General features: G+C 46.5%; 1 protein-coding gene across 1 annotated transcript; it reads right to left on the reverse strand.

The window, feature by feature from the left end:
• Nucleotides 1–3557: 3557 nt before the first annotated feature.
• AKAP14 (A-kinase anchoring protein 14) lies at nt 3558–21835 on the reverse strand. The gene is made up of 6 exons (XM_070067093.1): nt 21731–21835; nt 14352–14518; nt 14173–14264; nt 6890–7069; nt 4564–4616; nt 3558–3766 (listed from the first exon to the last, which is right to left on the reverse strand). The coding sequence occupies exons 2-6, from the start codon at nt 14506–14508 to the stop codon at nt 3682–3684; spliced, it is 567 nt and encodes a 188-aa protein (XP_069923194.1). The 5' UTR covers nt 14509–14518; nt 21731–21835; the 3' UTR covers nt 3558–3681.
• Nucleotides 21836–27103: the final 5268 nt, after the last annotated feature.

Raw genomic sequence — 27103 nt, forward strand, 5'->3', positions numbered from 1 at the left:
GACCCAGAAGAAGCTCCAGGCTCCTGGCTTCAGATTGGCCCAGCTCCAGCCACTGTGGCCATCTGGGGAGTGAACCAGCGGATGGAAGACCCCCCCCCCCCCGCCGCCGCCGCCTTTCAAATAAATTAAATCTTTTAAAAAAACTAAGTTAGACTTACAGAGAGGCAGACACAGGAACTTCTTCCATGTCTCCCACATGGGTGGCAGGGGTCCAAACACTTGGGCCACCTTCTGCTGCTAGGGAGCTAAATTGGAAGCAGAGCAACTGGAACGTGAACCGGCACCCACGTGGGATGCCAGCATCACAGGCAGAGGTTTTACCCACTACACCACAACTCTGGCTTCCCTTGTCTACTTTTAACCCACAACTACTGAATTAAACAGCAACCAGCATGTAACAACATTTGTGACCCCTGAACTTGAAGTTACTTCTATTTATCTACACCTCATCATAGTTGCTGTGTAGCCTAATAAATCTATTGTTCCCAAAAGTTAGAAGAAAATTAGGCCCCAAACTTCTAAATATTTAATTATTTATTTATTTGAAAGCGTGAGAGAGAAAGATCCTCCATCTATTGGTTCACTCCCCAGATGGCCACAAAAGCCAGGAATGGGCCAGATCCTAAGCTAGTAACCAGGGAGTCCATCCTGGTCTCCCACATGGGTGGCAGGGTCTCAAATAGTTGGGCCATCTTCTGCTTTACCAGGCACATTAGCTTGGTTGGAAGTAGAGCTACTGGTACTCAAACTGGCATGTGTTGCAAGCAGCAGCCTAATCCTTTGTACCAAACACCACCACCCCCTAAAAAATTTTTCCCTCAAAAAAACTTCTAAATCTTAATCTATCTACTTCCCTGTATAATAAACCTAAATTTCCTCACTTAAAAATTTTATTCTCGCTGTCTTTCTGCAGACATAGAAGAACAAGGTACACCTCTCTCATCTTTCCCCCTCCCAACCAACCCTGTTCCCAAACAATGCCCTTGTGTGTGTGATGTCTTCACCTTTTAAATAAACTTCTTCACTTTATATGTCATATTCTTGCTGCACTTAGAACGTTTCTCTGGGGAAGAGGGGAGAGCCTGGAATACGGATTTTTAGACCCCATCTAGCCCACAAGGTGTCGGCAGAGCCAGCCCAGAGAAAATCCACTCCAGAAACGGCAGTGTGCTTGGTGCTGTGACTGATTCAACTGGAATCTAACTCAGATCAGCTGAGGATCACCCCGCTGGACTGGATTAAATAATTAGTAGCCATCAAACTCCAGGTGGCATTCCAGATGAAGCAAGCCCCCAAGGAAATTTGCATTCTACCAGGGACCCTTAGATCAACCCTCAGAGGAATGCTCTGCTGCCATCCCCCCAACACCCACCCTTCAGCATGAAGCAGCCAGAATGGTCATCGTCCCATACTGCTAACCACACTTAGGTCCCATTATTCTGAGGGGGGAATGAAAGAGGTGGGTGTGTTGGACAGGCTAGTGGGCAGTTAGGTCAGTAAACTGAATCTAGCTTTTATCAGAGCTAGACAGGACCTGCCTTCTAATTAGCTGTTATTCTGCTCTTCCCTGATTAGTTAAATCTAGGTTTGATTTTCAGAAAGGGGCCAGATAGAGTCACTTCATGTATAAAAAGGGTATACACTGGCAAGCTTCTTTGGCCCTCCCTTGGAGGCCCCTCCTGACTGCTATGGCAGGAGGTTTCTTAGTTTCAACAGACCTTGCTTTGTTCACTGTCCAAAAACAATTATTCTCTACAAACATTATTTTGTTACTGGTTCCAAGAGACTGAATAGCCATGTTCTCTTATTTTCAATCGGCAAGGTTGTTTAAAAGCGGTAATTTTGTGACACATGAATATTGTGATTTTTCATTTCTGTCTCCTCCACAGAGTAGAGGTTGAGTAAATGAAAAAAAAAAGATATTAGTTTACTTCATAACTTTACCATTTCTTTCATCAAGGTTTGTTGGGGGAAAGATCTACCAAAGAACAGCTTCAGAAGCATATTCTTTGGGAAAGACAAGGGGAAAATAAAAGGACTGAAAGCATTTTATTTTTAGCTTATGAGAGTTACTGCTTCAAACTGTGTCTGGTCACCTGAGCCATATGTCAATTAATAGAGTTATTATATTTTAAATATATTTTGTGTTCTCCAAGGAGACTTACCTGCTTCTCGATTCCTCGCCTATTGCTCTGATAGGATTTCCTCTTATTTACTGTATGAATACATAAAATTTTTAAAAAGAAAAATTATGCAGTATTATCACATAGTTTTCATTAGTACCACGTTCCTTTCCAGTGCTTGTGTATGTAAATGCATATTCTAACATATTTGTAAGTAATCACTCAGAGTATAATGTAATTGTGTCTTTAGTGTCTTAAAAGTGTGCAGCCACAGAAAACCAGAAATAAGTAACGGTGGTGATAGAAGCCAAACCAACTCACTGCTATTCATTGCGAGTGTGATTGTGTGCTCTGTGCTGTGAAGGCAGCATGCCTCTTTCCGAGTTTCAAATGTATGGTTTTACAGTGATGCTTAACTCAGCAGTAAATGAAGGAGTCTGTGGATATGAAAACTGTTCAGGCCAGTTATGACCTGTAGAACTATTGTCATTTTGTTCACCCAGTTGTGCCCATAAAGAGGTGAGTCTGAGATGGAGACTTGGACTCAGATCAGGGAATAAACAGCTAACAAAATATCAATCTTAGGGGCCAGCGCTGTGGCACAGAGGGTTAAAATGCCAGCATCCTGTATGGGCATGGGTTCGAGTCCTGGCTGCTCCACTTCTGATCTAGCTCTCTGCTGTGGCCTGGGAAAGCTTTAGAAGATGGTCCAAGTCCTTGGGCCCCTGCACCCACATGGGATTCCTGGAAGAAGCTCCTGGCCACTGGTTTCAGCTCAGCTCTGGCCATTACAGTCATTTGGGGAGTGAACCAGCGGCTGGAAGACTCTCTCTCTCTCTCTCTCTCTGGCTCTACCTCTCTCTGTAACTCTTTCAAATAAATAAAATACATCTTTAAATAAATAAATATAAATGTTAGTTTGATCTGACATGGATTTTAGCAACTCTCTAAAGTCACCTCTCTATCTGTAAGAATCTGAAGTGATGAATATAGGGATGGGAAAAATATATTAGAAAATAACCAAGGTGAGTATTTGTTGTAGCAGTTAAGATGCTGCTTGGAATGCTGGCATCCTATATCAGAGTGCCTGGGTTCAAATCCCACCTCTACCTCTGATCCAGTTTCCTCCTGTGTGTGCACCCTGAGAGGCATCAGGTGATAGCCAAAGTACTTGGGTCCTTCCCACCCACATGGGAGACCCAAATGAATTCTAGGCTCCTGGCTTCAACATGGCCCAGCCCTGGCTGTTACGGGCATTTGGGGAGTGAACTAGCAAATGGGAGATGGGTCTATCTCTGTATCTGTCTCTGTCTCTGTCTCTCTGCCACCGATAAATAACATTTTATGAAATAAAATAGAAAACAGCTTACTTGTTATTCTGCTAATATGATGGAAGTTGCAGAATGGAAAATGAATGAATGTCCAAAAAACAGCTGGATTGTATACCACACGTTTATTCAATAAATATTCTGTGGCTTGATACATGGTATTTTATTTTTAATATAGTCTGATTGTGAGACAATCCTCAAACATTCTGTAAGAATCAGACACAATTGAATTAAAAGTGGATCATCTTCAGTAAAACATGTTTGGCCTCAATAATGTCATCCAGCCATTGTTCTCGAAATTGACTCATTCCTGGTCTAGAGGAAAAAAAAACAAAAAGCTTTCAAAATCAAGCAAACCCTTGGGCTATGGCTTCCCCATTTTCTGTGTTATACTCCTGGTGAACAAGAAGTCTCTTGGAGTGATAGCAGGGAGGAGTAGAAGTAAGGAGGATTCACTTTTACTGCTATACAAATTAAAAGGATTATATGGGGGCCCAGCGCTGTGGCGCAGTGGGTTAACGCCCTAGCCTGAAGCGCCGGCTCTCCTCTTCCGATCCATTTCTCTGCTGTGGCTTGGGAAGGCAGTAGGGGATGGCCCAAGTCCTTGGGCCCCTGCACCCGCGTGGGAGACCCGGAGGAAGCTCCTGGCTCCTGGCTTCGGACTGGCGCAGTTCCGGCCATTGCAGCCATTTCGGGAGTGACCCAGTGGATGGAAGGCCTCTCTCTCTCTCTATCTCTCTCTCTCTCTCTCTCTTTCTGCCTCTCCTCTCTCTGTGTAACTATGACTTTCAAATAAATCAATCTTTAAAAAAAGGATTATATGTGAGTTAATTCCATATGATTTTGAAGTTCTCTATAGAGACAAGAGGCATGACCCAGTTTGTCTCCACCATACTGATCCTTAAGTTCGTGATCACTGAAAAACCAGAAGCTAAGAAAAACAAATTTCCAGAACAATGGCACAATCCTACTTTCTGCCCATTTTAATGGGGTAGGTGGTCCAAAAAAGAAAACACTGTTACTCTAATTATCTGTGGTTGTGACCCTACTGGATTCATGGAGTGCGATGACCTTACCCTTAGCCCTAAAAAATGTCTCCAAATATTCATTACCTGTGTATTAATGAACTGCCCTCAAAGAAATACAAGACATCAACAGGCATATCCTAAGAGAGAGAACAGCTGTCAGCAACCATACCAACCCTTAATTCCTCCCATCCCTACCTTTGTCCGTATGTATACTCCTGAATTTCCAGTTTATCTTCCTTATGAATTGGGAATCTGTGGGTGATAGTTCTTCATCATTCAAACCTCTGTTCCTCAAAAGATCCTTTTGGCAGCCAATAAGAATCTCCATAAAACTTAAAACAAGTCACAACAGGCCTGTACTCATTAATATTATGAATAAAGCATTTACCTGCTTTACATGTTCCAGTTTACTCAACTGACGATCTGTATCTCTTAGAAGAGGCATATGGATGAAACAGATAAACAGATAAACAAGCTTTGAAAGTAGTTTAAAGCAGGGTCAGCATTGTGGTGTAGTGGGTAAAGCCACTGCCTGTGACACTGGCATCCAATATGGGTGCTAGTTCGTGTCCCCGCTGCTCCACTTCCCACCCAGCTCCCTGCTAAAAGCCTGGAAAAGCAGCAGAAGATGGCCCAAGTGTTTGGGCCTCTGCCATGCACTTGGGAGACCCAAATGAAGCTCCTGGCTCCTGGTTTCAGCCTGGCCCAGCCTGGCCATTATGGCTATCTGGGGAGTAAACCAGTGGATGGAAGATTTTTCTCTCTGTGTCTCTCCCTCTCTGTAACTCTATCAAATAAATAAATCTTTAAAACATATTTTAAAGCATTATAAAGTGTAAGCTGTAATATTGTCTCAGTGGTCCCCAATCATTCTTTCTTCCAAAATTATGAGCAAGAGCCATTCTCCTAAGTTCTCTATACATCTCTGATATAGTCTTGTTCACCTCCACCAGACTTACTTCCCAGTCTCTGACCTTGCCTGTTAGTTAGACAGCTGACAGAGGGATATATAACCAGAAGTGAGACTATACCTGGCTTATTTAAAGGAGTAGCAAGATTAGTGTCTGGGGGCTGATATTCTGGCACAGTGGGTTAAGCCACTCCCTGAAATGCTGGCATCCCACATGGAGCACTGGTTCAAGTCCCAGCTACTGATCCAGCTCCCTGGCAATGCAACTGGGAAAGCAGCAGAAAGTGCTTGGGCCCAGCCCGCCACACTGGAGACCTGGACGAGGTTCTGGAGTTCTTGGTTCCTGGCTTTGGCTTGACCCAGCCCCAGCTGTTTCAGCCATTTGCAGAGTGATCCCGCAGATGGAAGACTTCTCAATCCCTCTTCCTTCACCCCCAACTCCATAACTGCCTTTCAAGTACATAAGTAAATATTTTTAAAAATTTTTTTTTAAAAGATCAGAGTGTCTGGAGCAGAGTAAGTGAGGGGAAGGATGGCGGGAAAGCAGAAATAGCAAGGGTCATGAGATGATATAAGGTCTTCCTTGTGGTCTGGACTGCAGTGTCAGCATTGCCCGGGAGCTTGTTAGCAGCACAGAATCTCAGGCCCCTGCCAGACTTGCTGAATCAAAATCTTCATTTTAAGAAGATCTCTAAGTAATTTATGTGCACTTTAACGTTTGAGAAGCACTTTTAGAAAGTTTTAAACCAAGGAGTGACAGACATTCATTTTACAAGTCTCACTCTGGCTGGCTGCTATACTGAAAAAAAAAAAAAGTCATGCTGATGGCAAAGGGAGAAGCAGAGAAACCATTTAGGAAGCTATGGAAATAATCTTGGTGAAGAGAGGATGGTGTCTTGGACTAGGGTGGTCGAAGGGGAATGGTAAGAAATTGTTGGATTCTGGTTGTATTTTAGAGCCAACAGGATTTCCTAATGGATTGGATGAAGAATGTGAGCGGAAAACGGAGACAAGAATGACACCAAGAATTTGGCCTTCTGCTAAGATGAGGAAACTGGAAGTAGGTCAAGTTTAGAAAGAACAAATCACAGGCTAATATTTAGATACTAAAAGTGAGATGTTTATTAAGCATGCAAGTGGGAGTGATGTAAATCTGGGGTAAACAGGAAGAGAAGAGGTTCAAAGTCTGAATTTTGGAACATCCCAATGCAGAGAGGCCGGTAGGAGGCAGAAAAATAGTAGAGACTGTATGCAAAGGCATGGTGAGTGATGCAAGAGGAAAACCAAGATAAGATACCGTGTAGTTCTAGAAGCTGAATGTTAAGTTTCCTAGAGGGAGTGATCAGCAATGGCCAGTGCTACAGAAAAACAAAGTAAGATAGGGACAGAAATATAACTACTAAATTTTACAAAGAGGGGGTCATAAATGACCTTGACAACACATCTCCATTCTCATTGAATCTTCACTAAACTGAACAGAACAAAAGAGGACGAGCTTACCGGAGGTTTGCTTTTGTTGAACTTGATGGTGAAGTAGGCCAAAGCACTGACTTTTGCTACGGGTCTCAGAGCAGTTGGGACACTCCAGTATACATGGTAGATGTAGTGGAAGGAGTGGATTAAATCTTTCTTCTCTACAAACTTTGTGTAGTGCACCCAGTAGTTGTTAAACTCCCAAGTCTGTTTTCATAGGAAAAGAAAAAAGAAAAAGCACACAGAGAAAAGAAAAGCAGGCTTATGTTCACATCCTCTAGATAAAAGCAGCATGTAACAGTCAGAGTTACAGCCCTATCTGGAGTCCACTCCTCACATTTTTTTTTTAATCAGAATCTACAGTCAGTTCCCAGTTATCTCCATGGGTGGAGGAGAGAAAAGTGGAGCTGAAATGAAACAAAGGCAGAATTCAAACATCAACTGAGATTGGGCCTTAGTTGCAGGGGCACACCCTCAGATGTGTATATCCACATACACACCACGCACAGACACACCTTGCTCCAGACCCTTACTTGGGAGGCAAATTGGTTAATTAGAAAATAATTAGAATGGGTTTAGAACATCAGTTCTGCTCACCCCACCTCAGGAGACCTAAATACATGACTACAAAGTAATGAGGCTGGTTTCAGCCATTTGTAAAAATCCGAGTCACTTAATTGCAACCATCAGTGATATATAAAATAAGGCCAGAAGAAGAATGAGTCAGGCAATATGATAAAGCACATCCCTCAAAAAGGAATGATTCCTTGTTTGCACGCTTGAAAAATAGATCCCCTTCTTGGAGGCCACATTGTGATATGGAAGGTTAAGCTGCTGCCTGCAATGCTGGCATCCACTGTGGGCACCAGTTCAAGTCCTGGCTGCTGTACTTCCAATTCAGCTCTCTGCTAATGCACCTGGGAAAGCAGTGAAGGATGGCTCAAGTCCTTGGGTCCCTGTACCCATGCGGGAGACCAGGATGGAGTTCCAGGCTCCAGTCTTGAGTCTGGCCCAGCCCTGGTCATTGCAGCCATGTGGAGAGTGACCCAGCAGATGGAAGATCTCTGTCTCTCCCTTTCTCTGTATAACACTGCCTTTCAAATAAATACATCTTTTAAAAAAAAAATCATCCAGGGCCAGCGCTGTGTCGAAGTGGGTTAACGCCCTGGCCTGAAGCGCCGGCATCCCATATTGGCGCCGGTTCGAGACCCGGCTGCTCCACTTCCGATCCAGCTCTCCGCTGTGGCCTGGGAAAACAGTAGAAAATGGCTCAAGTCCTTGGTCCCCTGCACCCGAGTGGAAAACCCAGAAGAAGCTCCTGGCTCCTGGCTTCGGATCAGCACAGTTGCAGCCGTTGCAGCCAATCGGGGAGTGAACCATCAGATGGAAGACCTCTCTCTCTCTCTCTCTCTCTCTCTCTCCCCCCCCTCTGCCTCTCCTCCCTCTGTGTAACTCTGATTTTCAAATAAATAAATAAATCTTTTTAAGAAAAATCCCCCCCCCCACCTTCTCAAATACAATCTTACTAATGAGGAGAATTGAGAAACAGAAAACCTTCCTTGGAATATTCCTTTCGTCTGGGCCTACCCTTGGAGTTGAGATGGGAATTACATAACTCAGGTCAACTGTATTATTCAAAGTGCCAGCATTCAGTCCTTCATACCTTCCTCCCTTAATTAATTCATATGCAGTTTAGTAACTTTCAGTCATGTCTCTGCTATCTCCAAATATGTGTCACATCTACCCATTCTTGTCCAGGCTCAATGCCAGTACTCTAATTCAGCTCTCATTGTTGCTCACTCGGGCTCAAGCAATAGCCTCCCATCAAGTCTCCATTGTCCTCAGCTTTTCCAAACCACTACCCTCACTGATGCCAGAGTTACTTGCCTTAAATACGTCTTCAACCATATCAGGTCAGCTCAAAAACCTACAGTAATTCCCCATTGCCTGCCACGCAAAGTGAAAATGTTTCATTGTGTCATTGAAGACCTCTCACAATCTGGAAGCAGTAATATGACTTTCCACCCTCAAGGCATACTTCCTGACAAAACAGTCTAACTCCCGTCAAACTAGAACTAGTCTCAGCTCCCCATCATTGCACCACGGTTCTGGCCAGGCTGCTGCCATTTCTGGGGAAGCATCTCCCTGCTACCTCTACTTGGTAAAGTCCTTTGTCCTAAAACTACCACACCTCGGTCCCTCCTCGGACCAGATATGCTTTTATACCCTCCCCCCTCTGAACACTCACGGGACTTGTTTTTTGCCTCTCTAATGGCACTTGACGACCTGACACTCCCCCTCGATACTACAGCCATGAAAAACAACCTTCATCATAATCTCCATATTAAAACATTCCTGGGAACCAACGCTGTGCCATAGTTAGTTAAGCCACTGCTTGTGATACCGGCAACCCTTATGGGCACCGGTTCTAGTCCCAGCTGCTCCACTTCCAATACAGCTGCTCCACTTCCCTGCCAATGCACCTGGGAAAGCAGCGGATGACAGCCTACGTGCTTGCGCCCCTGCATCCACATGGGAGACCCAGAAGAAGCTCCATGTTCCCAGCTTCGGATGGGCTCAGCTCCGGCCATTGCGGCCATTTGGGGAGTGAACCAGCTGATGGAAGACGTCTCTCTTTGTCTCTCCCTCTCTCTCTCTCTCTGTAACTATACCTCTCAGATAAATAAAATCTAAAAAAAAATTTTAAATTTGAAAAAACAAAATCAGAAGAAGAAAAAAAATAAGCTTTTAGGACCAATGATTATATTTATCTTTATTCCAATTCTGTCTTAAAAGAAAGCTTTTCATATTTTTAAGGAGGAAGGGACACACAAAGGGAAGATTGCCTGGGGCCCACAGAAGCCATAACGCAGCCCTGATCCTTAGCACAGGGCCTTGAATATAATGGATCGTCAACAAATCCAATTCAGCTGAACCCCCTTGGACTGGCTATTGGGGTGCAGAAACCTTCCGAATCAAACAACAGCCTGAATTAAGATGGAGGTTCACAGAGGCAGGAAATGGAATTGTCTAACCCAGTGACATGGGGAAGGAGCATGGGAGGAGATGGCAAAATGATTTCAAGCCCTTCCTTAAAAAAATACATAGGCCTTCTGCATCGGCTTGCTTCAAATTTATCCCTAGTTGATTCTTTCATTCAGCCAGAGAGGAGCACTGGACTCTAGACTCTTTGAGATAAGATATGGTGCTCTCGTCCATGTATCGTTAGTCCTTTTAATGAAGGAGCCCAGCAGTTACCCCGTTGTGGCCCACGGGAACGTGCCTTTTTTCTTTCAGCCTTTCCATAAATACGATTTTCCAGTCCTGATGGCTTAGTCTGTCACATAATCACAGACTGTAGCATTGGAATGATCCTTAGCGATAACTTAATAAAGCCCCTTAACTTTGCAGATGAGGATATCAAGACCGAGAAATGGGTAGGGAGAGTCTAACATGATGCCTGGGGCTGGTACCAAAGGCTCCTGAGCAGCCAGCCCAGTGCTCTCTCCACCCAGCCAGATGCCTCAGCTCCAAAACGTTCCTCCTTTCAACGTGGCTCACAATGGACTTCTTTTTCCCTTTGTGAACTAAGACAGCCTTAGATACGCCATTAAATTGAACCCTTTAATCAGGGCATTCTCTTCCCACGTTTATCTACAGTAGACTTTTTAAAAATAAGATTTATTTATTTGAAAGGCAGAAATACAGAGAGAATGGGGTTGGGGGGAGAGAATCTTCCATCCACTGGTTCACTCCCCAGATGGTTGCAACAGCCAGGGCTGGGCCAGGCTGAAGCCAGGAACCAGGAGCTTCTTCCAGGTCTCCCATATGGGTGCAAGGGCCCAAGGACTTGGGTCATTTCCACTGCTTTCCCAGGCCATTATCAGGGAGCTGGATCAGGAGGGAGCAGCTGGGATTTGAACAAAGTGCCAATATGGGATGCCGGCACTGCAGGTGGAGGCTTAAACTTCTATGCTCCAGCACCGATCCCCAACAGTAGACTTCTATGTAGCTACTGTGAGTGTATATTATCCTGTGTTTTGTAATTTTTACATAACATTACTTCATATATTCACTTCCAGGAAACAGTATATCACTGTGCTGCTCTACCAAGGATGGCTTAGCCAATTGCATATTATGGACTATTGAAATCATCAGGCACCTGGAAGTATACGCACAAAACTTGTCCATGGTAAGTAACCTGTGGGAAACAGATTGGGTATTGGTGGGTGAAGATGGAACTTTTATTTCCTACTTTGTATCTTTTTGCCTCCTGGTTTTTTTAATAATATGTCTTATTATAAAAATAATTTAAACTGTGTGTTAGGCAGTGAAGATTCTCCAATTTTTCTCTTAAAGAGAATACATTTGTATATTCTTGTTGTCAGAGTGTATTCCCAAGAACAACAGACTAATTATTGTACCCATTGGCAATCAGTGTACCCATTCCCACCACAAAAATGCACAAGCCTTCTAACACCAGGGTTAATCATTCTTCTTCACATTGCAATACTTTTATATCTATTGTATTTGCATTTTTTTCATTGATAATGAAAGTCTACCTTATCATTGTCATCAAAATTATTTTTCCTACTATGGTGAAAATATATTAAACCTTCATTTTGCTGCTCAGAAACTCTGGACAAATTGCCCAACCCCTCTGAGCTTCAAGATTTCTCACATATAAAATGGTTACACTGATGTACCCACACACAGATTCGTTGTGAGGATTAAATGAGCTAAGTATGGTGAAGTGCTTAGCAGTGCATGCCACATAGCAATGCTCAGTAAGTGGGAACCTCTAATTTATGATTACTTGATGTGTGGTGGACTCTGGGAAACTGGCAATAACTTTGAGAAAGCTCTCTGTCAGAAATGCTTGACATACAGAGAGTAGACCCTACTTCTAGGGCTCTCTGCATTAATGGGGCTGAAAACAGGGTCAGTTTATGGCCTGCATTGTCTAGGGCTTTTAGCCATCTACTTTCTAATTGTCTCCATCCTCACAAGTGCCCTGCCAAGTAGATAAAACAAATGCTTTCACCTGGATCTTCATCTGTGATGAAATAATGGTAATGAGATAAATCCATTCATGTATTCACAGATTTATTGAGTACCTACTGTGAACCTGACATTGCTAAGTGGTTAGGACAAAAAAGTGATCAAAAGACTGCCATGGTGCCAGTGTTGTGGCACAGTGGGTTAAGCCACCACCTGCAACGTGGGCATTCCATAAGAGTTCCAGTTCAAGTCCCAGTTGTTCCACTTCTGATCCAGCATCCCAGATGTGCCTGGGAAAGTAGCAGAAAAGGGCCCACGCACTTGGACCCCTGACAGCCATGTAGGGGACCAGGATGCAGTTCCTGGCTCCTGGCTTCAGCCTGGCCCATTCCTAGCCTTTGCAGCCATTTGGGAAATGAACCAGTAGATGGCAGTTCTCCTTCTCTCTCTTTCTCTCTCTCTATACATAACTCTGCCTTTCAAATAAATAAATACATCTTTTTAAAAAAAAATTCTCTGCCCTCATGGGCCAAATTATGTGGTAGTGGATGAAAAGCAATAGTATAAATAAGTGGACTCTAGTATTGGGCAGCAATACTCTAGTACTAGGTAGAGATGAGTGCTAACGGAACAATAAACCCGAGAAAGGAGGGTTGCGATTTTAGATGAGGTGGTCAGGAAGGCCTCGGTGAGCAGGTGATTGAGCCTTGATCTTAACAAAGATCAATGAGCCAGGGGAGAGGGTTGCAGGCAGATGGAACAGCGACTGCAAACGTCCTGAGGTAGCAACATGCCTGATAGTTTAGGAACAGCAAGGAGGCAAGTGTGGGTGGCTGAGTGAGGAAGGTGAAAGGGAACAAGACAGTAAGTGATGGGGTCTGAACCGTAAGCTGGGAGACAGGGAGGGAACTCTCACCACATGGTGACTCCTAGGTCATTGTCAAGACTTGACTTCTGCCTTGTACCCATAATGACCTGTGGGATTTGCAAGGGCAATTTTCCTGCTTTCTTTGTGTCCCATTGCTGCCTGATTCAGGAGCCCTGAATACAGCAGGCAGGTTCCCTTGCACAACGTGTTCCAGAGCAGGAAGGCCCAAGAGTAACTTGCACATTTTCGCTTTGCTCTGGAAACTCTCCTCATGGAATTGCTGAGTGGTGGCTGCTGAAGCATGGGTAGAGGGAGTATAGCCCTCTATAGAAACCCCTGACTGTGCCTCCTTCCTACCCGACCCGGCCTTCCTAGGAAACTGCCCTGAGGGCTGTAGGTTGTGATGGACAGGCCAGAGGAACACAGCGCTCTGGAACTTTTCCCAGAGGTGTGGGAGTTTGCCTCCACTCATTTCAACTGGTTTGTTCCATGGAAGTGTGGAGGATAGCCCCAGCGCATTGGTGGAGTCGCTTAGGGTAAAGGGGATATAGGCTCCCTAGCTCCACCCAAAGATGCAAATCACCTACCTGGGAAAACTTCTTGAACCACAGAAAACTCACTCTAACTGAGGAAATACTGCAGTTACAAGTATGCTTCTTGGATTGCAATCCATATTGCATTGAACAGCCTCTGGCTGTCCTGCCTGCTCCTCCCTTGCAAGCATCTGGCAACAGTCACGTTAGCTAAGAAGGGACTGCAGTGACCACATGCCTCTCATTACAAGGTGTATTGTGCCAGTTCTCAGTTGCTACCTCACCTGCTTGTCTGCTCCTTCCACGTAGTATGTTCAGTGACTCTAACTTCGTTCTCTATGTACCTCGGCCACTTCCCAAGACAGGAAGTACAGTAAAAAGGAATTGCAAGCCATTCTTCTTTATCTACCTGCCAGTTAATAAGCTTCTCCCCAAAGCCTTGGGAATAATCTACACACAGGAGTCAGACCCAGACATTGGTAGGAAAAAAAAGGGGGGGGGACCATCCATATGCATTTCCATCCAGGTAATATGTTCCCAAGTGAAATCAAAGACTCGATCCATCTATATCCCCTCTGTTAATATGAGCATTCTAAAGTTGATGGTGGAGAACACCCATTTTGGAAGTGCATCTCCCTCCTTAGGCACCAGACCTCCACTTAATGCACCAGTACAGACAAATTGCTTAACTGAAAAATACTGGCTTAGGATGCTGTAAGCACAGGGAAATACAATTGTGCTTTTCATCTTCAAAGACTAACCGACCTTGACTGGGGAGATGATGTTTATTTATTCTAATCACTTTTCATATCTCCTAGATTTTCTGGGCTTCAAACTTTTGATCAAACAACAGCCTTTTTGTTGTCCCTCACCCTCGTGTACCACACTGGAGTGGTCAACCAACTTACCGCAACGAACTGGTCAATTTGTTTGTGGCCTTCTTCCACTGTGAATTCACCATGAGTGATCCACTTGATGTTTCTGATGGGGTTTGCAGCCTCTGCAAACAAGGCATGAACTCATTAGCTGTCTGGCAGTAGCAGTATCTCACAAGACCATTCTTTGGTCACCCAGACAGGAGTACTACCTTCCACAGACCGAGCAGCAGCTTTGATGACATTGTCAACTACACGTAGAGCCACTTCAGTCAAATTCTGCTTGGCTTCATTCATTTTATTCTGCCTTTCAGAATCCATATTCACAGCCACTGTCCTTTGACTTTTGTCCCTTTTAATCATATCCATTTTCTCTTGCCTGAAAAAAGAAACTCAAGCAATTACTCTTTGTGCATGTGCAAGTGAATGCACTCACATAAGTACAGACTGTCTCATGAAGAACCGCAAGATACAGGAAACAGTTGCTTCTAGACAGGGGTTTGGGGGCTGGGGGGTGGGTAGGAGTGAGACTTAGTGTATACCCTTTGTACCTGGCTAATGAGGTTTACTTTTCCTGAAAACCAAGGATTTTCAGTTTCAAAACCATAAAGTCTTAAATCAAATAATCAAATGCAGTAGAATGATTCTTAACTTTTTAGGAGTTCTAAAAATATTGATTTTTTTTTTTTGACAGGCAGAGTGGATAGTGAGAGAGAGACAGAGAGAAAGGTCTTCCTTTGCCCTTGGTTCACCCTCCAATGGCCACCACGGCTGGCGTGCTGCGGCCTGCGCACCGCGCTGATCCGAAGGCAGGAGCCAGGTGCTTCTCCTGGTCTCCCATGGGGTGCAGGGCCCAAGCACCTGGGCCATCCTCCACTGCCTTCCCGGGCCACAGCAGAGAGCTGGACTGGAAGAGGGGCAACCGGGACAGAATCCGGCGCCCCGACCGGGACTAGAACCTGGTGTGCCGGCACCGCTAGGTGGAGGATTAGCCTATTGAGCCGCGGCGCCAGCCAAAAATATTGATTTCTAATTGAGCCTTTTTTTAGAGATTTATTTATTCATTTGAAAGAGTTACACAGAGGGAGCAGAGAGAGAGAGAGAGAAAGAGAGAGAGAGAGAGTCTTCCATCAGATGCTTCACTCCCCAATTGGCTGCAACGGCTGGAGCTGCACCAATATGAAGCCAGGAGCCAGGAGCTTCTTCCAGGTCTCCCATGCTGGTGCAGGGGCCAAAGGACTTAGGCCATCTTCTACTGCTTTCTCAGGCCATAGCAGAGAGCTGGATCAGAAGTGAAGCAGCCAGGTCTCGAACCAACGCCCATATGGGATGCCGGCGCTTCAGGCCAGGGCATTAACACAATGCGCCACAACGTCAGCCCCCTAATTGAGTCTTTAATGGAACCCAAGTACCTAAGAAACTAAGGTTGGGTGGCTCTTTTAAAAAAATTTATTTATTTATTTGAGAGGTAAAGTTACAGACAGAGAGAGGGGAAGAGAGAGAGAAATGTCTTCCATCCACTGGTTCACTCCCAAAATGACCACAACAGCCACAGCTGGGCCAATCTGAAGCCAGGAGCTTCTTCCAGGTCTCCAACACGGGTGCAGAGGGCCAAGCACTTGGGCCATCTTCTACAGCTTTCCCAGGCCATTAGCAGGAAGCTGAATTAGAAGTGGAGCAGCTGGGACACAAATCCCATATGGAACGCCAGTGCCATAGGTGGAGGCAGATGGCCTATTACAACACAATGCTGGCCCTGTTTTTTTTTTTTTTAAGATTTATTTATTTATTTGAAAGACAGATATAGAGAGCAAAGGAGACAAACAGAGAGAGAAAAAGAGAGATCTTCCATCCACTGGTTCACTCCCCAAATGGCCACAACAGCCAGGATGGGCCAGGCCAAAACCAGGAGCCAGGAGCTTCTTCCAGGTCTCCCACATGGGTGCAGGGACCCAAGCATTTGGGCCATCCTTTGCGGCCTTCCCTGGCACAATTAGTAGGGAGCTGGATCAGAAGTGGAACAGCTGAGACTTGAACCAGCTCCCATATGGGATGCCTGCACTGCAGGTGGAGACTTAAAAACTACAACACCACAGCACCAGCCCCAGTTGTATGGCTCATAAAAGATAGTGAATTGGGGTGGGGGGGGGCTGTGGCATAGCGGGTGAAGCTGCCACCTGCAGTGCCAGCATCCCATATGGACGAGTTCGAGTCCTGGCTGCTCCACTTCCGATCCAGCTCTCTGCTATGGCCTGGGAAATCACTGGAAGATGGCCTAAGTCCTTGGGCCCCTGCACCTGCGTGGGAGACCTGGAAGAAGCTCATGGCTCCTGGCTTTAGATCAGTGCAGCTCTGGCTGTTGTGGCCAACTGGGGAGTGAAACAGCAGATGCCAAACTCTCTCTCTCTCTCTCTCTCTCTCTCTCTCTCTCTTCCTGCCTCTGCCTCTGCCTCTGCCTCTCTTCTGTAACTCTTCCTTTCAAATAAATAAATAAATCTTTTTAAAAATGCTGAATTGGGCCAGCATCATGGCATAGCTGGTAAAGCCACCGCCTATGACACTGGCATCCTATATGGGCACTGGTTAGTATCCCAGCTACTCCACTTCCATTCCAGCTCTCTGCTAGAGGCAATACAGCAGGGAAGAGGTGATTTCTTAGTTTTTTTCTCTTTTCTTTTCCAGGTATACAAATATATATACATATATATATATATATAAGAAACTATCATTTTTGTCCTCTCTTTTTCTTTTCTTTTTTTTTTTTTTGGAAATTCTTTTAGATTTATTTTATTGGGGCTGGCATTAGTGTCATAGCTGGTTAAGCTGCCACACTGGCATCTCACATGGGCACTAATTCATGTCCCAGCTACTCCACTTGCATTCTAGCCCTCTGCTAATATGCCTGGGAAAGCAGCAGAGGATGGCTCAAGTACTTGGGCCCCTGCCACACATGTGGGAGACCTGGAGGAAGCTCCTGGCTCTTGGCTTCAGCCTAAGCCATCCCTGGTCATTAGTGGCCATTTGAGGAGTAAACTAGCAGATGGAAGGCCTCTCTCTCCCTCTCTCTCTGTGCCAGTGCCACAGGCAGCTGTTTAACCTACTGTGCCACAATGCTGGCCCCTACCCTCTCTTTTTCTGACATACATTCATACATCCTTGTTTTGTGTCTGATTTTTAGCAGGTATGCGATCTGGTGTTACACCATTAAGTGTGGTTTGAGATTTATCACATTAAGAAAATATTTGCTCTTTTTCTAGTAAGATTGTTATCATAAATGATATCTAAAACATTTCCGATGTCTTTAGTAACATATACTGAGAATGAAAACTAGGAGTTGGCATTGCGGTACAGTACATTATGTGACTTCTTGCAACACCTGCATCCCATATTGGAGCACCAGTTCAGCTCCCAGCTATTCTACTTCTGATCCAGCTTCCTGCTAACGCACTTGAGAAGGCAGCAGTTAATGATCCAAGTACTTGGATCCCTGCCACCCACATGAGAGGCCCAGATGGAGTAGTAGGCTCCTGGCTTTGGCCTAGTCCAGCCCTGGCTGTTGCAGCTATTTGGGGAATGAGCCAGTGGATGGAAGATCTCGATCTCTCTCTCTCTCTCTGCCTTTCAAATAAATAAAGAAAGAAAGAATCATTTTAAAAATCAGAGCTATCAGGGCTGTGAACTTGATCCTATCACAGAGCTAGGAGTCTGCACATTTTCCATCTTTTTGAAGTCTTTTCCCTTGGATCTTCGATTATCTTTCTTTTCATGCTTCTGCACAAGTCTCTTTACTTGGGAGAAATCACTGACTTCTAGCACAGTCTTACATTCCTTGCAGGAAATCCTTGCTTATCTCTCCAAAGGGAGCTATTTATTTCTCTACAAATAACAGCTCCCAATTGGAGGGTGTTTAAGGTGCCACATTTCAGTTAACTCTTACCACAACTCTATGAGATCGCACACTGGGTACCTTCCATCTGTCCTTCTAGATCCACTCTCCCCATCGTCCCCTGCCAGCAGCCCTGGAGAACTGACCTGACTGGACCATGTGAACAGTCTGTCTGGTGCTCACTGACTTCTAGGAGGTTCCACAAAATAAGGAGATGAAGCTAAAGGGAGGAGAGTAAGGCTGAAGTATATGCCCCTACTCCCCTCCACCCACCCCACCCCCGTGGTGGTCTCCTACAGGGTTGCCTGTGGCTGGCTGCTTGGAGGAGGCCCCAGATTGTCTCGAAGCTCTCATTGAACTCAGTGTGGTGAGAATAACCATTCTTTCCCCCTCAGTCCTTTAGGCCCCACCGTTACTAGCTCCAGGGAGCTACACTTTCCTTTGTTTCCTTGCACTCTGGCCACATCGTTGTAAATATTCCCTCTCCTCCAAGTATCCTAAATTTAATACACCAACAAGTACCCTGAGTCATAAACAGAAGGACTCTTGTTACTATGTGAAAATGAGGAGACCAGCCTACACACCTAGACTGTCTGACTCCATAGCCCATGCTCTTTTTTTTAAAGATTTATTTATTTTTATTTGAAAGGCACAGTGACAGAGAGATCTTCCACCCACTGGTTCATTCCCCAAATGTCCACAACAATCAGGGATAGGCCAGGCTGAAGCCAGGAGCCAAGGCAGGGGCCCAAGCAGCCAGGACTTGAGTCAGTGCTCTGACGTGGGATGCCTGGTGTGCCAGGCTGCAGCATGACTCTCTGTGCTGTGTATGCCGGCCCCAAACCCCATACTCTCTTTCTTTTCTTTTTTTATATAAATAGAACAGATTTTATATGTATAATTTTAAGCCCAGGATGATACTTCCCAACCACCCTCCCTCTTCCTCCTCCATTCCTTTTTTTTTTTTTTTTAAAGATTTATTTATTTGAAAGAGTTACAGAGAGAGGTAGAGACAGAAAGAGAGAGAGAAAGTGAGAGAGAGAGAGGTCTCCTATCTGCCAGTTCACTCCCTAAATGACCACAATGGCCAGAGCTGTGCCCATCTGAAGCCAGGAGCCAGGAGCTTCTTCCAGGTCTCCCACATGGGTGCAGAGGCCCAAGGACTAGGGCCATCCACAGTGCTTTCCCAGGCCATAGCAGAGAGCTGTATTGGAAGTGGAGCAGCCAGGACTCGAACCAGCTCCCATATGGGATGCCAGTGCTGCAGGCCAGCTCCCATATGGGATGCCAGTGCTGCAGGCCAGGTCTTTAACCCACTACGCCACAGCACCACCCCCTCTTTTTAAAATAATTTTAAATGATTTTATTTATTTATTATTTTAAATATTTATTTATTTATTTGAAAGGCAGAGTTACAGAGAGGCAGAGGCAGAGAGAGAAAGAGGTCTTCCGTCTGCTAGTTCACTCCCCCAGATGACCGCAATGGCCAGAGCTGGGCCAATCTTAAGTCAGGAGCCAGGAGCTTCTTCCAGGTCTCCCACGTGGGTACAAGGGCCCAAGGACTTGGTCCATCTTCCACTGCTTTCCCAGGCTATAAGCAGAGGGCTGGATTGGAAGAGGAGCAGCCGGGACATGAACCAGCACTCATATGGGATGCCAGCACTGCAGACTGAGGCTTAGCCTGCTACACCACAGTGCAGGCCCCTTTTAATTTTTCCAATAACATACTTTAAATGTACTTTGTAGTCATAGGCTTATTCCTCCACTAAATACAGAATTCAACAAGTAGAAAGTAGAAAGACCACTGTTCCACAGGAGCATAGACAAAAGCTATATACAATAATCATATCTCAAGATGTCTGGGGGCTGGCGCTGTGGCATAGCAGATTAAAGCCCCAGCTTGCAGTGCTGGCATCCCACATGGGCGCCGTTTTGAGTCCTGGCTGCTCCACTTCCCATCCAGCTCTCTGCTGTGGCCTGGGAAAGCAGTAGAAGATGGCCCAACTCCTTGGGCCCCTGCACCCACATGGGAGACCTGAAGAAGCTCCTGGCTCCTGGCTTCAGATCATCTCAGCTCTGGCTGTTGTGGTCATTTGGGGAGTGAACTAGCGGAATGGAAGACCGATCTCTCTCTCTCTCTCTCTCTCTCTAACTCTGTCTTTCAAATACTAAAATAAATCTTAAAAAAAAAAATCTCCTGCACCCGCATGGGAGACCAGGAGGAAGCACCTGGCTCCTGGCTTCGGATCAGCGCAGCGCCAGCCATAGCGGCCATTTGTGGGGTGAACCAACGGAAGGAAGAGCTTTCTCTTTGTCTCTCTCTCTCACTGTCTAATTCTATCTGTAAAAAAAAAAAAAATCTCAAGATGTCAATTTCAGGACCCATAGAACACCGGCTCATGTCCCTGCTGCTCCACTTCCAATCCAGCTCCCTGCCAATGTGCTGGGAAAGCTGCGGAAGATGGCCCAAGCACTTAGGCCCCTGCACCCACTTGGGAGATCCAGATGAAGCTCCTGGCTCCTGGCCTTGGCTTGTCCTAGCCCTGGTCGTTGAGGTCATTTCGGGAATGAACCAGCTGATGGAAGCTTGCTCTCCTCTCTCTCTGTCTCTCCCTCTCTCTCTGTCTCTCTCTCTAACTCTTTCAGTAAATGAATAAATCTTTAAAAAAAAGATGTTAATTTCACTCATATACATTACTTTTTTGTGCCCTATATATTAGATACCTCAGCCCACACTCTTGATTATGCTGCTCTTCTCCCTCCAAGATTCAGAAAGGGCAGTGAGTGCCATTTTCACGTCTACATGTGGAGTCCTAAATGTGTCCACTCTGTCTGTGAGCCTCTTTCATGAATGGCAACGCTTTGTTTCCTTCCTCGGGTCCCAGGGGCTTGCAGATACTGCAGAAAGCAATCTTGTTCTCATGGCCATTATCTGAACATTCCTGCGATAATATTCACTGGGTTCATTTAGGCCTTGATGCTAGCATTTTAAGTTCCCTGTTTCTACAGCCAAGAGGCAGACAGAATCATCTGTGTGCGGCAGGAAAGGGAGTCTTTCCAGGCTGACCATTCCAAAGCAGGAAGAGGCCAAAGGGTTGAGGATGGTGTGGCCTGATGGCCTTTAACACTAAAGGACTCTCCTTAGCCCTTAGGCCATGCCAATTTAGCCAAAGCAATTTCCTGTAAACTCCGTAGTTAAAGACAACCACCCGAAAGTTATTTTTTCAGTTGGTCAGTTAAATAGGACTTATAAGTTACCCATACAGCAACTTCATCCTTCAGAGAACTGCCCATTTGGTGACCTGGTCACTCAGTGACCTGGCTTTTAGCAAACTGCCTATTGATGCATTGACTAGAATCCAAGTCTGTGGCCTCTAACAGCAAGCAAATGAAGTGGGGGCTTTATGTACGGAAGAACTCCTTAAGACCTTCCCTGGGGAGCCCTTTACCCCACCAAGAGAGGGGAGGTGAGGAGCAGTGCCCAGGATGAAGCTCACTTTTTATCCTCACACATCATTCTGAAGCCTCCCTCCATCTGGCCTCTCTTGGTTCTTTTTCTTCTCTTCCCTTCCTAATAAGAAGCCAGGTGGCAGAATGGATGGTAAGAGATGGGGGCATGGTCAAGGTTAGAATGTGGGTGATAACAGGGAGAACCACTGCAGGTCCTTTTTGTGAACTCCCCCACCCCCTAACAACCCCTGATACCTGATACCCTGATATCTGGGCGAGCAGGTCCTTTTGGAAGCAGTATCTGGGAAGCCTCAGCAGGAGCCTCTCCACAGCTTCGCCCAGGATTTTCTGTTGGAATATTTACAAGTGCTGCCAGGGCAACACCAGTTTCAACCAATGAGAAGCAAAGCCCATGGAGGGGGGGGCAGTCACAACCAATGAGAAGCAAAGCCCACGGTGTGGGGGGGGGGGGGTGGGCAGTCACAGCAACTGTTTGACCCTCAATACCAGGGCCAGTCTGTGTGTAGCCATACCTAGCTTCTGCCCAGCAGGAGATGAGCATGCGGGACTGCGCCAGGAGGAACAACTGTGCCCAGTTCCCCAGCTGGTACCTACGGAGCCCCTTTGCATGTGCCAGTCACTGTGCTTAGTACATGCTCAGTCATCTACAGGCTACAGTAGCCCAGGAGGGAAACATTAGTGTGTTCATACCACACTTGAACAAACTCAAGTGCAGGCAGTGCTCAGTAATCTGCCCAAAACTCAGAGCCAGGGCTGTTAGACTTCACTGCATCACAATGCCAGCTCCCCCTAGTACGATTATTAATAGTACTGTTATTATAAATGGTGTTCTTTTTGTAAAAAAAGATTTATTTTATACATGTTCTTTTAAATGGTCTTAACTGGTAAAATGAAAAGTTAATGACCCTATGTTGAAACCCAGCTTTATTTTATTAGTCCATAAAATTCCCAAGTTTCATGGGAATTCCTTAACCATGGAGTAGCCATGTAGTAGGATTCGTGACAGAGATGAGACACCAAGGCCAAGAAGCAGTGTTTTATTTTTATTATTATTATTATTATTATTATTATGTCAGCAAAAGGCCCAGTTGGATTTTTATACAAAAGCCTGAGCCCTGAACAGAGGGGTATTTCCATATGTATGGCTTTAGCTTCTTTGTCTCCCTTCTATGGTTACATGCATACATTTCATCGGATATTCTAATGTCAACATGGTGGCTAGAGGAATTGATACACTACTGTACATGGGCACATATTCATCCATAATGTTTCTTTTGCACACATACTGAGCTGTGTGCTGTCTAGCAAGTGTTAAGATCATCGCTTGGAACTAACAAGCAGGAACCCAAGCAAATAATAACTTCACAGGCAAGCAGGTAATAACTGCATTTCATTCCCAGGACAGGTTCATCTCCCCCAGCTTTTTGTTGTTGTTGTTGTTGTTGTTCTGACTTTGGGAGGCTTCTTCCCATGTTAGTTAGAAACAAGTTTAATCAAAAGACAGGTGCTCACAGTGATGACAGTCGATCTCAATCCCCACAAAGGAAGGAGGGTACTCTGCTAAGTGTCCTCTTCATCCGGGAGCAATGCTGAGCTCACTGCCTGGAAGATGTCACACGCTTGAGATCCCATGCACAGAGATCCTGCAGCTGAGATGGAGCTGCGAGGCAGGCAAATGGGGGTAGGGATGGAGAGGGTGGGAGACAATGTGGCTTAACAGGAAGATCATGCACTCTGAACACAGAAGGAATTCCCATCCCAGTTCTTTTATTTATTTTTATGTTTCTTAGAGACTTATTTATTTGAAAGGCAGAGTAAGAGAGAGGGGGAGAGAGAGAGAGAGAGAGAGAAAGAAAGAGATCTATCCACTGATTCATTCCCCGCATGCCCACAACAACCAGGGCTGGGCCAGGCTGAAGCCAGGAGCTAGGAGCTAGGCACTCCATTTGGATCTCCCACAGGGGTGGCAGGGGCCCAAGTACTTGGGCCATCCTCTGCTGCTTTCCCAAGCAGCCAGAACTCAAACCGGTACTCTGATATGGGATGCCAGCATCACAGGCCACAGCTTAAATTGGTATGCCACAACGCTGACCTTCCCCTATCCCAGTTCTGCCACAAACTGGCAGTGTGGCTTTAGTTAGGATGTTTCACCTCTCTGAGTCTCATGTATACAAGGGGGGATCTTCACAGTCACTTCATAAGGCTGATGAGAAGCTAAAATAAGGCTATTCATACAGAGCACCCAGAAAAGGACAGGCATACTGTGAGTGCTCAAAAAACTTCAGTTATCTCACTCACGGTGAGCAAGAGACTAACCACAACAGACAGAATCAAAAAGCACAGGGACCCAGAGAGGGCCTGCCACTTTCCTGAAGCTGGGAGAAAAAATTTCCCAGGGCCAGGTGAGTCCTGAGCTTTCACTGATTAGGGTCATGTCCAGCATCTCAGCCAGGAAGAGGAGAGGATTTGTGGGGTTACTGTCATTGTCGGAACACAAGTTCCACAGCATTCTAAAGGCACAGGTCTCCGTGCTTTCCTTTGTTGTCAAGCTTTGATGGGCAAGTGCAGCAAGACCGCTCCTAGGAAGCCCTGGGGCCACGATGAGAGGCACTCGGTGAGGACCTGGTGTGGGAGGTGGGATTCTTAATTGCCCGGAAAAGAGAGACATGCATGCAAGCAATGAGAAACTCCTTGCAGGCAAAATGCTTTCCTGGAGAAGCCAGGAGAGATTGCCCAGCAGATTAGAAAGGCTCCTTCTTTGAAGCCAGAGTTTAAACTTTACCCCCAGCCAAGATGTAGATAAATTCTGGCCTCCAGGGCTCTCCAAATTGAGAGGCCTTTTGAACTCAGAGGACAGGTTCTTCCAAACACCACCCTCCTCGGATGCTAGTACAGGTAAATGTGAAGTGCCATAGACACCCAAGATGGAGGGCAGAGACCAGAGGAGTGGGTGGGCCAGATGCAACGGCTAGAGGCCCCCTCCTTCCTCAGCCCCTCCTTCCTCAGCTGGTTGGGAAGCCCCAAGCCCAAGCCCCCATCCTACCACCCCTGCCATGTGCCTCTTGCAGCACCAGGGTGCCCAGCGTCCCCAGAGCCACAGGCCTCCTCCCTGAGGCCGGCCTGGATGATGCCAGGGGAAGGCAGCATGCTAGTGTGTGTGGTTCAGAGATGCACCTGTGTTCACTTGGGAGCGCTTTAGCCTGTGCACAGATGTGCCACCCCTGAATTCTACCAGGCCCTGAGAGTCCCTTCTGAGGACAACCATCTTCGCTAATGGCAGGTGAGTGATCCTGCACAACCCTGGGAGACAGAAAGCACATTGTCCTGCCCTGCTCACCTGCAGCTGGGCAGACTGCCAGGGGAGAGAGAGGGCCAGCACCTCACTTGTCCGCATGTGGAAGGTGGGAGCAATCTGTATCAAATATATTGTACTCACTCCAAGGAACTGCGTTGGAGACCTTGGCAACTCCCCATACTCTTAACTTCTTGCTAAATTGAGGGGAATCTGGGGAGAGGTCCCTAGGCAGGATGGTGTCCATCAGAGCACAGGAAGAGGGGTCCTCTCTTCAGGACTCCACCCTCTGGCCTTGAATTATATTCATTTCCATGTGTGTCCCTTCATCACTCTCATTCCTTCCCAGGTTCTTCCATCCCCAACTCTTCTACTCCAGGCTCACCCTAACACTCCCTTCCCCGATTTATCTTCTTTTATTTTATTTATGTTTTATTTTTTTTGACAGGCAGAGTGGACAGTGAGAGGGAGAGACAGAGAGAAAGGTCTTCCTTTGCCGTTGGTTCACCCTCCAATGGCCGCCGCGGCCGGCGCACCGCACTGATCCGATGGCAGGAGCCAGGTACTTCTCCTGGTCTCCCATGGGGTGCAGGGCCCAAGCACTTGGGCCATCCTCCACTGCACTCCCTGGCCACAGCAGAGAGCTGGCCTGGAAGAGGGGCAACCGGGACAGAATCTGGCGCCCCGACCGGGACTAGAACCCGGTGTGCGGGCGCCGCAAGGCGGAGGGTTAGCCTAGTGAGCCACGGTGCTGGCCTGATTTATCTTCTTAAGCTTTGCCCTTCCCCCTGCTCTTTCCTCCTCTCCCACACACGCCTAGCACAGCTAAAGCTCAGGTTGGAAGCTGACATTCTCTTCTTGTCAAGTTGTCCCAGTCAGCTGGTACACATCTTTTAAGTGCCTGGAAACTACACAGGTGGCAGGAATTGTGGAGACAGCAAGCTAAGACAAGGGAAGATAAAGTGTGCCCACATGCACAAATACTTTAGTAAGTCAAAGCAGGGGACGGTGAAATGCTTGAGTCAAAACAGAAGGGAGGCCGGCGCCGCGGCTCACTAGGCTAAACCTCCACCTAGCGGCGCCGGCACACCGGGTTCTAGTCCCGGTTGGGGCGCCGGATTCTGTCCCGGTTGCCCCTCTTCCAGGCCAGCTCTCTGCTGTGGCCAGGGAGTGCAGTGGAGGATGGCCCAAGTGCTTGGGCCCTGCACCCCATGGGAGACCAGGAGAAGTACCTGGCTCCTGCCATCGGATCAGTGCGGTGCGCCGGCCGCGGCGGCCATTGGAGGGTGAACCAACGGCAAAGGAAGACCTTTCTCTCTGTCTCTCCCTCTCACTGTCCACTCTGCCTGCCAAAAAAAAAAACAAACAAACAAACAAACAAAAAACACAGAAGGGAAGTTGGATGTGGGCAAATGTGGCTGAGTGACATTGTTTCAAGTCTAAAAGACCATCAGAGCACCCTACAAAGGTGGGGAGGTGATATTGTTAGGTAGGAAGTTAGAAAGTAGCCCCTGCGCATGAGAGGGGCCCGAGGAAAACAAAGCATCTGCAGAAGCTCACCTTGGCAGCAGCCCAGGATTTTATACAACAAAGTCCTGCCCAGACCCTGGTAACTTTACAGGTGGTCTCAGCCTTCCCCCCTAGGAAAGCTCCCCAGGAGAATCCCCTCTCCTCAGCACTAAATGGGTTACCTGGCCTGATAACATTGATAAAACATTTTTTTAATTTATTAATTTATTTAAAAGGCAGAGTTACAGAGAGGCAGAGGCAGAGACAGAGAGAGAGGTCTTCCATCTGCTGGTTCACTCCCCAGATGGCTGCAACTGCTGGAGCTGAGCCAATCCAAAGCCAGGAGCTTCTTCCAGTCTCCCACACAGGTGCAGGGGCCCAAGTGCTTGGGCCATCTTCCACTGCGTTCCCAGACCATAGCAGAGAGCTGGATAGAAGTGGAGCAGCCAGGTCTCAAGCTGGTGCACATATGGGATGCCTGCACTGAAGGCAGCAGCTGTACCCGCTACGCCACAGCACTAGCCCCTAGAGATTAAAACTTTACATCCTTCCTCCAAGGCAGGCACCCTAGGGGAAGCTCCTCTGCCAGAGCCAGGTGGGCTCCCTGGTCTGACAGCACTGAGTAGTGAACCCTTGGGAGGAATTTCACCTAATGCACATTCAGCAAACCCTTTGTCCTGGTGGATTGGAAGGAGAAACGGGGGGAAGAACTGGACCCCTTTCCCTTGTAAGCCCCAGTCTGAATACAGACTGCACGCTCCACCTCTCAGCTCTCTCCTGTGCCATCTGCCTGGCTTGTAGGGTGT

Source organism: Oryctolagus cuniculus, chromosome X (assembly GCF_964237555.1).
Source record: "Oryctolagus cuniculus chromosome X, mOryCun1.1, whole genome shotgun sequence".
In the NCBI taxonomy this organism is placed as follows: domain Eukaryota; kingdom Metazoa; phylum Chordata; class Mammalia; order Lagomorpha; family Leporidae; genus Oryctolagus; species Oryctolagus cuniculus.

Coding starts and splice junctions, on each gene's coding strand:
- AKAP14 (XM_070067093.1), bottom strand. CDS start 14,508: ATGGATATGATTAAAAGGGACAAAAGTCAAAGGACAGTGGCTGTGAAT. Junction 14,265..14,351: donor TGCTGCTCGGTCTGTGGAAG/GTAGTACTCCTG, acceptor CCTTGTTTGCAG/AGGCTGCAAACCCCATCAGA. Junction 3,767..4,563: donor GGCAGTTCATTAATACACAG/GTAATGAATATT, acceptor TTTTTCCTCTAG/ACCAGGAATGAGTCAATTTC.